This window comes from Hyalella azteca, unplaced genomic scaffold (genome assembly GCF_000764305.2).
Source record: "Hyalella azteca isolate HAZT.00-mixed unplaced genomic scaffold, Hazt_2.0.2 contig2100, whole genome shotgun sequence".
In the NCBI taxonomy this organism is placed as follows: Eukaryota; Metazoa; Arthropoda; class Malacostraca; order Amphipoda; family Hyalellidae; genus Hyalella; species Hyalella azteca.
The window spans coordinates 4,745-20,763 of record NW_025932387.1 but is presented as its reverse complement, the minus strand read 5'-3'; the positions used below and the strand labels follow the sequence as shown (position 1 = coordinate 20,763).

The 16,019-nt window shown below is 37.7% G+C and overlaps 1 protein-coding gene across 1 annotated transcript; it reads right to left on the bottom strand.

Annotated features, from left to right (window-relative positions):
• Nucleotides 1-57: 57 nt before the first annotated feature.
• LOC108675251 lies at nt 58-14,418 on the bottom strand. Its single transcript, XM_018163244.2, has 14 exons — nt 14,260-14,418; nt 13,618-13,907; nt 12,744-12,920; nt 11,713-11,807; nt 11,410-11,494; nt 11,004-11,109; nt 10,532-10,643; nt 9,705-9,849; nt 8,804-8,898; nt 7,840-7,969; nt 7,162-7,280; nt 6,523-6,826; nt 5,432-5,608; nt 58-4,964 (listed from the first exon to the last, which is right to left on the bottom strand). Exons 1-14 carry the CDS (start codon nt 14,402-14,404, stop codon nt 1,068-1,070), a joined length of 5,877 nt encoding a protein of 1,958 aa, XP_018018733.1. The 5' UTR covers nt 14,405-14,418; the 3' UTR covers nt 58-1,067.
• Between the last annotated feature and the right edge of the window lie 1,601 nt (nt 14,419-16,019).

Below are 16,019 nucleotides of genomic sequence, written 5' to 3'. Positions count from 1 at the left end.
AGAAGTTCCGTCTTTCAGTTCAGCTTTCTTGTTACGTCACGTAGATCAAGAAACGTAAGCAAACCCGTCATTCCCATGACGGATTGGTTGACTGGTTTGCTCGTATTTCTGTGAATTGTTAATGGCCGTGACATCACTGAGATCAGTGACGTCACAGGCGTAAAACAAACTACATCCGCTTAGATGGGCTTCTGATGGGTCAACCTTATACTAGTTCAATCATGGTCAAAATCATCTGCTGCTGCATTCAGCATACAAGCGTTCATCTACATCACTTCGGTTCGAAGTTTATCGAAAAAAACTAACTGGCCTTAAGCATCACATCAGAAATATGTTCATCAGAGTTTGCGACTAAAACACTAATTGTTATATACACACGACATTGCTCACACCCACACAAACAGACTGTATAATGCATTACGACACAAGGAAAAACTCAAGATGATGATGAGAGCAAACAGCTAAGGAACATAGATATGTGCATAAGTCCCTTCCCTTTAACCCTCCTGAATATAAATTTTGATGAAATCTAATTTTCCGTGAACATAAATCACGGCTCAAAAAGGCATGTACCAAACATATTGTGGCAAGCATTGAAGGCAAAGAACATACATTCAACATTATATTTATTTCCACCGAAATCCAATCAAGTTGCAAATTTCTATAATAAAACCCTAACTGCCTAAAAATACCTGCACTAACTTAAGAGAATAAATATGCAGCATCACAGCACTAATGAACAGTAAGAGAAATAGCGGGAGTAAATTCAACAATATATTGAATAAGTTAACAGTAATGGTAGTACAGCCAATATTGATATACGATTAGCACCAACTATAAATCTAGAGCATGAATCGGTTGAATTTAATACACAACCTCAAGCTAACCTATCTTTCGCTACAAAAATACAAAGCTATGAAGAATCCCCAACAATTTCCAAAAATTACTGTCAGAAATTCCATCACGATCAAAATATAAGGCCAGCTTATGAATAATATCAAGAAAACTAAATTTACTGTAACTGGGACCTATTTTCCTTTAACAACTTGCTAGACGCAATTGTTTTATTATGAGAGCACAGCCACAATTAGTTCCTCAGAACTAACAACGCCTTTACTTCTATCGAAAACTTTCGTTGCGTAGTGTGCAACAGCAGCTTCTCTTGAACGCTGTTCGGTCGCGCCAGGAGTAGACAATACTTTACTGGTGAGATGTCTAGCCAATATCTTGAAAACCTCCTTGCTGCTTACTTCGCCTTTCTTGTAGCGAGGCGTGAGACACTTCACTACAGCGTCAGCCACCACCTTCTTTAGGTTTACACTGGAATTCCGGCCGTTTAATTGAATGGAAGCAACACTGGAACTTTCAGTGGGTTTGGCAGCGCTTACATCAATGGGAAGTTGAATTGGATTAATTACATCAAGTTCAGGTATGAGTGTAGTTTCTCCCACCTGAGTTTTAACGGAATCACCGCTGCCAAGATCAATTAATGGAATAACGTTATTGGGAATAGAATTTGAAGACACTGTCGCTGGAACAGAGGAGCACGCGGTGCCTGAAGGTGCCACTGATTGCGGTACAGTTTCATGATCGTCCAAGCTCAGAACTTCATCGTTATCAGGGGATTCTTTAGCATGGCAGGTTATCTCGACTGGGTTTTTAGAAAACCTGTCTTTCTTCTTAATTTTTTTCGTAGAATTTGGCGGCTTACTACTAAGCGAGTTGTCTCCCTGGCTGTTGCCTTCACGAGTCAGGAACGCTTCATCTTCCCGTTTACTCGAAGTAGCGCACTTTGACTTATTCAGGGATACATTGATCGTATTTTTATCCGTTTTTGAATTGTAATGACTGACTCGCTTAACTTTAGGCTCATAAGTAGGAAATTCATGTTTTTCTTTCGTTCCATCCACCATAGGTAGCTTATCCTTTTTCTTGTGAATAAAAGAAAAGTTATGCTTTGCATCAACGGTGACGGTAGAAGACGTAGACCTTTTAATCTCAGGTGAAACATTAGCAACAGAATCACGTCCTGTTTTATGCTCGTTATCTGAACTGTCGGAGGAATGTTCGGCGCGTGGACTGATGGAAGTTCCTCTACTTTGAGTCATTTCCGTGACATCAACTCTTGGTTTAGGAATTACTTCTTCATCTTCGTCGGTGAGATCATCTTCACTCATGTCAAAAAGATCCTTCAACTTGCCAGCTTTACAGTGAACATTTTTACTTGAAGATACATTGCCAAGGGATGCTTTGCAATCATTTCCAGATGCACCTGAAGACTTTTTCTTCTCTGATTTAGACTTCAAAACTTTTTTAACAGATGAGACCTCGGGTTCCTCGATGCCAGCGAACAAATCGAAGGTCTTCAGTTTCACTGGAATAACCGTCTTGTTTTTGCTGCTGCTACTTCCACATTTCGAAGCGGATACCGCAGAGCTGTGATGGGTAATCGTTTCACTATTGCCTTGTTTCGTATCATTAATTTTCGAGCTTCTTTTCACGTGCGATTGGTTCATGTTTCTAGCAACTGAACTATTGCTGTCACCACATGTCTCTGAGCTCGACACATGCGAGCGTGAAGTTAAATTCTTTTGAACCTTATTACTTGGGCTCCTGGAGCGGCACTTCTTTGGATTAGATTCATTGTGACTCCACATCGAATTTTCTATGCTATTTGTTTTCACAGTTGAAGTGGCGTGTTTATCAATGGCGTCTAGTAAAGGCCTTTCACTTGACTTGACTTTTGAGTGAGTAGGAAGATTCTTTTCTTTGCTTTCAACGAAATTATTTGCCGATTGATTTTTATTCTTGTCTTGGACGATAGTGCTTCTCACACAAGTTTGAGCAACAGTATTATTAGTACCAAGCTCATTATTCAGTCTAATATCTTTCTTTTTCCCGTGGCTTTGCTTGTCAGGCTCCGGCAGTTGTTTCTGGCTATGCGACCGAGCCATTTTCTTGTCCATACTACGAGTGATGTCCATCAACTCTTCATCAGAAATAGAAGACTGGGCAAATAAATCGATCTCCATTAACTTTTTAGGCTGTCGATCTGCCGCGCGAGTAGAAGTATTTTTCTCCATTTTACTGTCTAACTTGACAATTTTTGTGTTTTTCTCCGACTTGTGGTTATGATTCTCACTTAAACTTACTTGTTCCCGTCTGACAACATCGTTACTTCGGCTGTCAACGTTCTGTGAGGCTGCAACAACTTTCCCAGGCTTCGCCAGTCCTTCTTTACAGACAAGATCCGGTGAAGATTTTTGAGATTGAATATTTTTCACTTCACTACGCGGTCTCTGATCTGTAATTTTACGATGAGAAGTACGCGTTGAACCGAGATGGTCGGCTTGATCCGATATGATAATTTTCTGCTTCTGAGAACTACGCTCAACAGCTTCTCGACTGATGGGACGTTCTTTCAAACTCGAAGATTTCGAGGTTTCCTTTTTACGACGCTCGTCAGGGCCCAATTTTTTCTTCTCCTTAAGTCTGATGTCACTTTCATCGCAAGAAGAATCTACGTCAAATAAATCAATCAACTTTAGTTTCTGAGCTTTAACCTGCTCAAGCTTGGGTCGTTTCTTAACGGAAGTGACAGCATTGGAATTTTTACGCTTAGCGTTTTCCCTTTTCTCATCTTCACATCTATCAGAAAGCACATGAGATGCTAAACAAAATCCTTTCACAGAATCAGCAGATTTGCCCAGCTCAACCAGCCGATCAGGATCAGTCGTCTTAGATAACTTGAATTGAGTTACTCCTACTAACCCATTCAGAGCTTGTTCACCAATACAAGGGAGATTATTTATCTTCAAACTGTTAGCATGGGGTGAAAAAAATCCTTGTATTTTTGTGCATGTTGTAAAGGCTTCTGACTCATGGCCAAAAACCTCATTACGAGCTGTTGTATCAGGCAATTCTTTCTCAACGCTTGTGTGACGTGAAGGAGGTTCGCTGCTACTGCTACTCAATGTGTGGTAACTTTGATTGTTTCTCTTGAACGTTTCTCTTGTTGTGTCTTTATATTGCAGCAAACTACTAACGCTTTCAGAAGACGTATTTTTTGAGCCTTCAAAACTATCTACACTACTTTCATCTTCTTGCAGTTTGGCACTTGCTAAATTTCCACCAGAAATACGGAGTACACCCATAGAATCATAGTAATATTTTTCCTCAGTCGCGTCTGTGTCAGGCGCCTTTTTCTCCTGAGTCTTATTGAGCGGCATTGAATCGTCACTTGAAGACAAAGATGTGTTAATATTGTCCGTCTGTTGCCCCTCAGCGCCCGCTTCGCTAGACGATAAACAAGATGTTTGTGTTTTCATGAAGAGCTCGTTATTAGTATCTCCCAATGACTTCTCATCACCCACTTTGCACTTGCCTACAAGCTTGGAATTACTGACATCATCGAGACGATCCGAGGCATCATCTTTATCAATATCATAGTCATCGGCATCTTCAAATGCATCATCACCAAACCAGGGATTGAAGTTCGAGCTTCCAGCGGAGTCTACATCCGTAGAGGAGGCGGCGCTCGCTCGTAAGTCATCGCTGTCTTCATCAGAGCTCAACATCCTCCTTGAACGAGTGCATGAGGTTGTTTCCATGTTACTAATGTTATCTTCTTCCTTTTCACTTGTACCATCATTCTCAGATTCTTTCTTACATTCTAGCGTGAGCTTAACGGACTTGTCATTATCTTCGTCTGAGCTGGACGTTTCCATTTTTTCAACATGATTCATATCATTTGTTTCTGTGGTCTCTTTGTCACTCTTCTCCTGCTGATCTTGGTTCTCGCCACGACGTCGCTTGGACGGAGCATAGAAGTCAGTGATTGCTCTGTCCGCGCGCTGCTCTTGCTGCGGTGCGAGAGCAATCTCTCCTCGCTCCAGCTTGTCCAGGAGATCTTGCACCTCGGCATTAACTTGAAAACTTTTGGTCGACTCCCGCAATTTCTTGATCTGAAAACCAAATTCAGAAAAATATAGTTTGACAATAAGTTTACCCTCGTCTGTAGCTCAATTATTTAGTAATACCACATCGAAAGCAATAGGGAATTTTTATGAGATGAAATTTTAAATCTACGCATAATCGTAAACAACCATAGGATAAAACAGGAATAAGAACCAAAACTATTGAATTAATGAAAACTTTTCCTAATGCGTTCATTCCACACTTAGGCAATAAAAAATTTATTGACTTTCCACCAAGCAATAGCTGAATAACGAGCTCCATTTATGTAAAAAATGCGTCACCATCCTAAAATATTAATAATAGCATGAGAGCAACATCACATACCCTATCCATCATGTTCTTCTGGTACATCATCTTGACGGCAGTGCTGCTGTAGGCTTAATAGAGGTTCATTTATATAAAAAAGAGTCACCATCCTAAAAATAAATAATAGCATGAGAGCAACATCACATACCCTATCCATCATGTTCTTCTGGTACATCATCTTGACGGCAGTGCTGCTGTAGGCTAGATACTCCCACTCAACGGCCAGGGGACTCAGGAGCTGCTGGCGGTCACGGCAGCGTACGCTGCTCAGCTCGCTGTTCTGCTCCAGCGCCTGCTGCAGCAGCGCCAGGTAGCTCTCACGAGTCTGCAAAAAGTTACAATATTAACAAAAAGATACATTATTAGCAAAAAGCTTCATTGTTGCCAAAAAGATACATCATTAGCCAAGAAACTATATAATTACTAGTTACATTAATAGTGAAAACGTAAATACAATAAAAGAAGTCAGGTGAATAAGCCCTTAACACGTTGACTTCCAAGTGGTACATATGCGTACCACGAATTGTATTTCTCTAGGACGTGGTGGTACATAATTCAGGGTTGCCAGATGGCTTAGAAAAAGAACAAGTCCGCCAACAAAGAAGGCCAAACAAGATCTGTAACTTGATATGTACTAGTATATTTGTAGGTTTTGGTGTAAAAATTACATTTTTTGCAGTTTTCAAAATTTAATTCGGAAGAACTCTCATCATAAATTTTAGCCGGCCAACGCAATTTAAAAAACTAAATCGCGGAATTCATCCGGGAAAAAAAAGACCGTCTGGCAACCCTGTTTCAAAATATTCTAAAAAATGAAATGATAGTACAAGATGAAGCAATCGGAGTCAACGTGTTAAAATATTGGTAGCAGATGACAAGTCAACTGCGCCCATGCTAGACTACATGCAATCTAAATAATTCTCACCGCATAAATACATGGAAGTAAAATCAAAAAAGCAAGTATGCGAATCAGAGGTTTGCATCAATGAAAGTTTATAGGAGCAAAATTTACATTCCAACTATAACTTGCACAAGCTGTTACTGAAAAAAAATTACATGCAACAGACGCAATTACTATCGCAACAATACCTGATATTACGTGTGAACAAAGATGACTTCAAATACGTTTAGACTATATAAATCAAATCAAAATATACGAGAAAGTGCCCTTTGAGATCATTACACAAGACCAACTGCTGGAGAAGTCTGAGTAACATTGAAGGCATTAAGCAAACTCACATAAATGGTGAGTCCAGCAATCTTGATGGCCGTGAACTCAGCTGCTCTCAGCTTGGTTCTGTTAAGTTGCTCCTTGAGCTCCTCCTCTGCCCTCAGCTTCTCCGCTATCTTGCTCTTATTTTTTCCTGAATTTGTTTCATTGGCCGAATTTCTGGCGCTGTTACCGTGCTCAGGCGTCTCATTCGCTCTCCCTTTGCGTCTTAAAGCAAACTGCTCAGAGATAATAGCCGTGCGCCGGATCTTCTCGGAATGTTCTAAATCTCGAATGTCGAAGTCGTTGTCCTCGTTATAGCATTCCGCTTCCCTGCAAGATGGTTAAAAATATAACTCAGTACTCACTGCAGTGAATGACAGAGAGCGCATTTTCTCGTCCGTCCGTCCGTCCGTGAAGTCACGGACAGGCGGACGGACGGACGGACATGACGAGCACAATAGTGAATTTTTTCCATAAATGAGAAAGTGCGCTAAAAAGTACAAATAAAAGGTGCTTTCCTGGCACACAAAAAAATGTAGTATGACATGAATCAAACACATTTACTTGAAAGATTCATAAACGATGTAGTCCTAATTGCAAATAAGGTCTTGTAGTTATGGTGTTATTAAGCATTTCTTATATATTAAATAGCATAAAATATTAACCTTTTTTGCCCCCTTCTGCCCCCTCCATAAAGTTCGTTGTCCTCGCGGCCGAGGTAGCGAGGCGAGGGTCCGGTGAACAGGGGAGTGCGCTTACGCAGCAACGCGCCCATAAACGCGACCTGCACCATAGATGAAGTACGTCACAAAAAAAATAGATCAGTTGGTGACAGAGAGCGCATTTTCTCGTCCGCCCGTCCGTGAAATCACGGACGGACATACAGACAGACATGACGAGCACAATAGCGCTTTTTTCATAAATGAGGAAATGCACTAAAAACTCAAGTTTATTTATAAGTTCAGTAATGAATATGGAAAAGGTGGTCCTCAACTACACTCGAAATAATTAGTAGTGATTACTTTCTTTGTTATCAATCTCGTTAACGTGCCAAAAATGCATTACAAACGACGCTAATGCCAATAATTTAGTTACCAGGTCTAAGTTAAACATGTAATTCATGTATTCAACAACATATATGCACTAGAAGTTTTTCTATTCCCAAAAGTCCAGTTTGACAGCTGTTAAAAATAGTTTCATTGCACCAGCAGCAGGCGCACCTTGAGCTGTCTTTCTATTTCCAAAATTCCAGTTTTACAACTGTTAAAGTCAATATAAATAGTTTTCATTGCACCAACAGCGAGCGCACTAAAATAGTTTCATTGCACCAACAGCAGGCGTACCTTGAGCTGCTCCACGCCCTTGGTGTTGGTGCAGTAGTCGCAGTGGCTGCCACATGTGCGGGAGCTGCCCACTCCCCCGTCCAGTCCACCTTGCTCGCCGAAGTGCTTACAGAAACTGTAGTGCCGACAACTGCAATGAATAATTACATCACATAAACTGCAACGACTAATTACATTACATAAACTGCAACGACTAATTACATTACATAAACTGCAACGAATAATTACATTACATAAACTGCAACGAATAATTACATTACATAAACTGCAATGAATAATTACATTACATAAACTGCAATCAATAATTTCATTACATAAACTGCAATGAATAATTACATTACATAAACTGCAATGAATAATTATATCACATAAACTGCAATGAATAATTACATTACATAAACTGCAACGACTAATTACATTACATAAACTGCAATGAATAATTACATCACATAAACTGCAATGAACGAGTCCCCAAAAACCAAAGCGCTGACATGTGCTTTTTGACACAAGAAGTTTGGTTCAAACTAACAAAAAAGAAATTAAAATACTTCGATAAAAACTATAATATAAAGAGCTATTAGGTATTCTTAGATTATTATAAAAATCTTTTAAAAAAACATGGGAAATCGTAATTGATTAAAATGAATGGCAGTAAAAGTGATTAGTTTCACTTGAAAGAAATGCAATAAATTTCAGTCAAGTTACAATGCAATTGGCAACTCTTTATGAATCAGGGGACATACTTTCAAAACTCGCTAAGTGAACGTAAGTACTTACGCTCTATTTTCTTGTCTATGACTAAGTGAACGTAAGTACTTACGCTCTATTTTCTTGTCTATGATTGGTGGAATTTGCTTGAAATGCCGCCAATGATTGGCTGATGAACTTACGATCTCTTAACTTTTTTTGAAAGTATAGGCCCTGATATGCAAACAGCCCGAGACGCTGTTATAATGATACTTACTTTGGATCTTCACAAAATTTTATGACTTCAAAAAAGCCTTTTAATGCAGCTTTCCCGACATCTTCCTTCCGTGAAGTTTTTGCCTTTGATACATCCTGCGAGTAAAAGGAAAATCAAGGTTAAATGAAAGAATACCAGTGAAAATACAACATTTTCTACGTGTCTAAAACCTGATGATAGCTTACTTTCATCTCAAGATATCTCTTTAGCATTCAAAAGCAATTTCTTCTATGGACTAGATAAGTAGACAAGAGATATTATTCATTAAGCGGCACTCAAACCGAGGTTGCTGAGATCATATACTATTGTCATCTAATACTTAACGGCAATAAGATGGAATGGGAAATAAGTATGCCTAGGCAAGCGGCCAATATGGCAAACTCGTTTTATAACAATTTCAAAACCTCCACTTAAAATATCATCTGAATGGTAGATATATTAAATGAATGTGCTAAAAAGTATTAGTCTTTAACAAGAACGTTGAGAATCTTAAGAAAATAAGGATGAAACTGGAGTTGGATTGCTTAAAAAATAACATCATAAAAGTGGTAAACCACTACTAAACAAGTATCATTTTGGGCCTATACTTTCAAAACTCGCAAAGTGAACGTAAGTACTTACGCTCTATTTTCTTTTCTACGATTGGTGTATTTTGCTTGAAAGGCCGTCAATGATTGGCAGATGAACTTACAATCTCTTAACTATTTTTGAAAGTTAGGTTTTGAAAGTATAGGCCCTGAGCAACTAACATTTTTCATCAAGAACTCGATGATGCTGCGCTTTTAACAAGAACATTAAGAATCTTAAGAAAATAAGGATGAAACTGGAGTTGGATTGCTTGATTAATAACATCAAAAAGTCGCAAACCCCTAATAAACCAGTATCATTATGAGCAACTAACTTTTTTCATCAAGAACTCGATGATGCCGCGCTCTTTTCTGCTGTAGTAGATACGGCACTGCGCAGGCTTGCCGTCCCGGCCAGCACGGCCTGACTCTTGGTAGTACGCAGCCATGCTCTGGGGGACACTCCAGTGCGCCACCGCCCTGCAAGCGTCACGTAAATCATGAAAATCATGCTGGCTTTAAACTATTCAATTTTCAAGTTCAAGCAGGGTTCATTGAATTAAACTATTAAATTATCACTTGATGAACAAAATTTAAGAATCGACAGTTATGAAAATAATTGCCAATTTGCCTTAGAATTAGATTGTCTACTGTGAACAAAGAAGTTGTTGCTATGTTGAATGAGACAGGGATGATGAATCAGTTATGAAAATTTATAATAAATGTGGGTACACGACACTATCTCAGTATAATGAATGTGGGTAAACGACACTATCTCAGTATAATGAGTGTGGGTACACTACTCTACCTCAGCATAATGAACGTGGGCACACTACTTTATCTCAGTATAATGAGTGAGGGTACACTACTTTATCTCAGTATAATGAGTGTGGGTACACTACTTTATCTCAGTATAATGAGTGTGGGTACACTACTTTATCTCAGTATAATGAGTGTGGGTACACTACTTTATCTCAGTATAATGACTGTGGGCACACTACTTTATCTCAGTATAATGACTGTGGGTACACTACTTTATCTCAGTATAATGACTGTGGGTACACTACTTTATCTCAGTATAATGAGTGTGGGCACACTACTTTATCTCAGTATAATGAGTGTGGGTACACTACTTTATCTCAGTACTATTGCCTGTAATGACCTGACTGATGCCTTGTCCACGCCCATGCCGAAGGAGATGGTGGCGGTAATGACAGGCACGTCGCCTCTCATCCAGCTGTCCTGCACCTCAGCTCGCTCCTTGTCCTTCAGGCCTGCCGCATAAATATTTGGTAACACACAACAGTCCAATTGACGGTAAGTGATTTAGAAGCCTTAGTAGAGTTTTGTGGTATTGTGTATGAACAGCAGCATTGTGTATGAACAGCAGCAGTGTGTATGAACAGCAGCAGTGTGTATTGACTAAAAATTATGATATGCAGAAAACCAAAATTTTCCCTTATGATCCAAGACATTTTTTTTTCAATGAAGATATCTTTAAAAAATAAATTCAGGTACTATTGATCCATTTAACCCTTGTAAAAATTTTCCTTGGTATGATTGACACCACCCACACATAATTAGCTAACTTATTAGTAGATATGGTGCAAAAATAGTGGATAATTTGCACTGACCTGCATGGTAGCATTTGGTTGGTACCCCTCGGTAGCTGAGAGCTTCAGCCACTTCTTCAGTAGCGTTGCGAGTGCGGCAATACACTATAGCACAGCCAGATTTTTTCTGAAAATGATAACAGTGAAAATGTTAATAAAAACCAACACTATAATATTTTCGTCAAAACAATAAATAATAAACCAAATAAACTACCTACTATAAAAACAGGGCAATAAAAGTTCAACATTTCAAAAAAATACTATTTCTGTCTACAATGACTAAAGGGACTATCCCACTTGCAAATTATATCTTAAAAAGTTTACAAAAGCAGATCCAGCATCAAAAATTTTATTATGATACATGGCAATCATATGAAATACAAGATCATTTTAAAGACATTTTAGTGAACAGATTGAGATTACTCACAGTTCTGTGGGAGAGTTCACCACCAAGAGCTTCAGCAAGGAATTCTTTGAGGTCTGCATAGGGATCATCAAGAACTTCTTTGAACCTGGAAAATTTGTTGTCTTAAAAAGAGCAATTTAATACTTTCCATAACAAGAATCAGCATACCGCTTCACTCATGAATGAACAGAATAAAATGGATATGAATAAAAAAAATGGATATGAATAAAATGAGGATATGAATAAAATTTGAATTTTGTTCTTCAAATTTGTTAAAGATTAAGAAAGGAATGCATCTCAAGAGGAGGTGAACTATGAACTCACTTGACACTATAGAAAAGATTACGCCTGTATGAAGAGGCTTTAAATCGCAGCACAGGATCTCGGAGGGCCAGCTGATGTTCAATGTCCTCAGTCACCTGCAAGGTATAATAAAACTGCCAATAGTATGGAGCATATATACTCTTCAACTCCTTCAAAAAAAGTAGCATAATTCAAACGCAAAAAGCGCACTCAATTTCCAATCTGGGTTAGTTCAATCATTTTAATAGTTGCAGGCAAAGCATGGAGTAGAACAGAAAATATCAGTAAACAAAAAGTTTGCTAATCAAATGAACAGCAAATTCTTGGGAATTTTGATAAGAATTTTTCATTTATTAACAGATTAATACTTTCATGCTGCATATAAGCTGTGCAAAGTATGCACTCCCCTATCATCAGAAATTTGTTTTTACCACATAATTAAATTTATCTCAAAAGTGGTCTAAATTTGCAGCGAACTGCCAAAGAAAGTTTGCAATAAAACTTGAGAAGTGCACATAAGCACCCTATGGGAAATTAAACACACAACTTAAACTTGCAGCAAGCTATCTAAATATCAGAGGTAAGGAGTCTTGGGGGAAAAAAATTTCCTGATTGAGACAGACCATGCACAGCACTTCTGGAGATAATTTCACTATGATGGCAAAAGCTGAAATTTTTTCACAATCAGAAGCCATATGCAACATCATGCAGATGAGAGTACGTCTCAGTATCTTTGCCCATCGTTAAAAGCCACAAGCAAACGTAGCAAAATACTTCTATAATTCTGGTGAATTTGTTTCCATGCAATGCTCTTTCAAGCCACAAAAATTCAGACATCTACTCAATAAATAACAGACTGAATGATACGTAATTGAAATAAATCCATGCTCAGTATACGTCAAAGAAGAACTTTCTTTATTCTGGATAGAGGTAACTAATACATTTTAATAGATTTTCACATGATGTAAGCCAAAGGCTTCTCAAGTGTAAAGATGAGCATATGAAATAAATAATTTTTACAATATTTGCGCAATGAATGCTGGACTGTTAACCTGGGCTGTTGCTGTGGCAGTAAGAGCTATCCAAGGCACTCTAGGGACCATGCGTCGTAGATGTGAGAGCTTCAGGTAGTCGGGCCTGAAGTCATGACCCCACTGGCTCACGCAATGGGCTTCATCAACCACAATGTACGAAACTTTCTTGTGTCGACTCATGTGTTCTGCTAAGCTCTAATTGCAATGAAAAGAATATCATGAATTAGACTTGCAAATTAAGAGCAACAACAATAGAAGAGAATTGCATCAAGGCAATTGGATAATCAACAACACACAAATCTTATAATCACAGACTCCTCTTTCAAATTCTTCAAAAAAAATAGTATAATAAGAAAAAGAAAAGTACCTACTTATATCAATAGTCTGTTTACATCACAAGTTCATCACGAATTTCAAAGCAAAAAAAAAAAAAACAAGGAAGTTCACCATGTCCTCAATCTTCAATGGATATTTATTGAATTTTCTTGTTCAATGAAATTCATTCACCCCAAATCATTGAAGATTTAGTGAACTTGCTTGGTAGTTTCTTGGCTTACAAAGAAAAGATGGATGGGATTTCAGTGAGACAACCATTCATGTCATTTTTTTATACCAATATTTTTTATCATTGCTATAATTTTTACCTCATTATTTAGTAAGAGAAGAATTATGAAGAATATAAACATGAAGAATGTTAATGAATTTTAAAATACATTCAGTATTATTAAAATTTCAACTTGGAGATACAGTATTCAATAGCAACATTCATTCAGAGTTAAAATCCATCTCTCCTGAGATCTATACTAAATAATTTCAAAACATTACATCATACTCAAAATATTTTTAAAAATACATTTGCCACTTTAAATGTTACTAATATGACTGTACATACCTGAAATGTGGAAGTGTTTGCTTGTTCAGGAGTGATGTACAACAGCTTGGTATCAGGCTTACAAGACCGAAGATCATCAATAACTTTCTTTCTTTCAGTAGAAGTTATTTTGCTGTTGATTGTGGCTGCTGGTATCTTAAGCTTCTTCAGATGGTCCAACTGATCCTTGATAAGAGCAATGAGAGGACACACAACAACAGCTACTTTACCCTCAGCAAGAACAGCAGGCAACTGGTAGCATAGTGACTTGCCTGCACCGGTTGGCATACATACAAACACGTCATGGCTTCCTGTAAAGCAAGTTAAGAATAGAATAGAAGTGTCGGCACTGAAGAAATAGGCCCATGGCCTGTCTGTTAAGTTACTGAATAGTTAAGTTCATGAGAAATGCATACTTAACAATAGCTTCAATATAGTCAAATTTATAAGAGAGAAACATAAGCAAATGAGTGCACAATATAGTAGAATTTGTAATAGATTGTACCAATAACAAAATGTTTAGATACATAATTATCAACTGTCAACAAACAACATTATAAAAATTTTAAATGAATATGTTGATTTCGAAATCTTTCTGGATAAAATTTCCCAAACTGCATTACAGTCAATCTTAGGAAGAAATGTAATTGAAGTAACACTTACCCTTCACAGCAGCCAAGATGGCCTGCTTCTGTAATGAACTGCGATAATCCAAATGGTGAAAGGTATTATTAAGGTGATCTTGCAATTTCACTTTCACCTTAGAATCCAGGTCACTTGTAGATAAAATGGACTCCTTTCCCGACATGTTCCTTGTTTAATAATCCAGTGTCCAAACAATAGATATATAACATAACATAAAATCCTACAGAAGAGGTGGGAGAAAAATATAACAACATAATGCATCAAAATGAAACAATTTTGAAACATCCAAAATATCACCTAAGTAATATAAGCAACATTGTCCTATAATAATGCACAATGAGATTGGATAGCAATTGGATTGGATACAGTATAGATTGGATAGAATAAAAAACTGTGTCTGGTCATTGTGTTGTTTAAAGTATTTTTATTGTATCAGAGTAACCACAAAAAAAAAGACAGAGTAACCACAAAACTTTTTATTGCCAGAAATTGGCTAAAACTTATTTCCATGAATTCAGAGACTAATTTACAATAAAAAATTTATAGTTGTTCTAATCCATGCTACATATTATTTGAAGTAACTCATAAAAGAAAACAGAGATGCAAGTTAACAGTTCACTTGTCCAGGATTGGAATTTTTCTACTCGTTACAAAACTTTTAAGGATTCAAAACTATAAATTTTCAATTTATTTGTAATCTCATAGCCAAATTGTGCAGTTCTGTTAACATTTAGATAGGAGGTAATTCATTACGTAGGAATCTTGTGGCTCCAAAATGGCGAAGAAGCTCTAGTCTTAGCTTGAAAGGTTGATGTTTTGCACACTAGACTCACCCATTTTTCGCGCATTTTCTCATTTATTGAAAAAATGCACTATTGTGCTTGCCTGTCTGTCTGTCCATCCGTCCGTCCATGACCTCAAGTTTTTGTCGATGAGAAAATGTGCTCTGTCACTCATTGCAGTGAGTACTGAGTTATATTTTTTATAGATTTTTGTAATACAAAACATTAACCAAATAGATTATTTGATAATGGAATATTCAAACAAAAAAACTTGAAAACTTTACCAAACTTATAGAATCTTTTCAAGCCCTAGTAAAGTAAAACCAATAATAGTGCAAAATTAATATTTAAGAACAGGTCAAAAAATGGGTTCTTAGCTTGATCATGAACATCTATCAAAAAATATATGGGGGATGATTCATTTAGGTCTACTGCCCTACTGGTCTAGCAGGGACTTTGCAGCTCAGAATGAGATGTTGGTGGTGGTGGTGTAATTTGAAGGTAGATTGGTAGGTACCAACTAACATGTTAGGAAGTAAATATTTTCAACATCTATCTATTTCAACATCTAGCAGTCATAACTCATCACAAATCTGCCATCTGTCTGCTATCAGGCATCAGCTGATTGTGTATGATTGGACAGTTTTTAGGGTAAAATTATGTAGTTGTGATAACAGGTGCATGCAACTTTGTAAATAAGTTTGCAGCTTGTAAACGGCTTTTCATGGCCGCTGCTGAGATATAGAATTCACGGCTCAAAAAATCCAGTCACGGCCTGCCAAGTAGATATATTCCATGCCTGCTTAAAGTAAGCCATTATGGTCTATGGAAACCAACCAGACAGCAGTGTGGAATTTCAGAGAGGTAATATATTAACTGGTAAACATAGCAAATCAGAAAGCAGGACCTCAAAATCTGGAAAGGCCAGCATACCTCCACTTTCAGTCCATCATCACTGATGAGTCTCTGCAAGCTGCCACAGCTGTTTCATTGGGA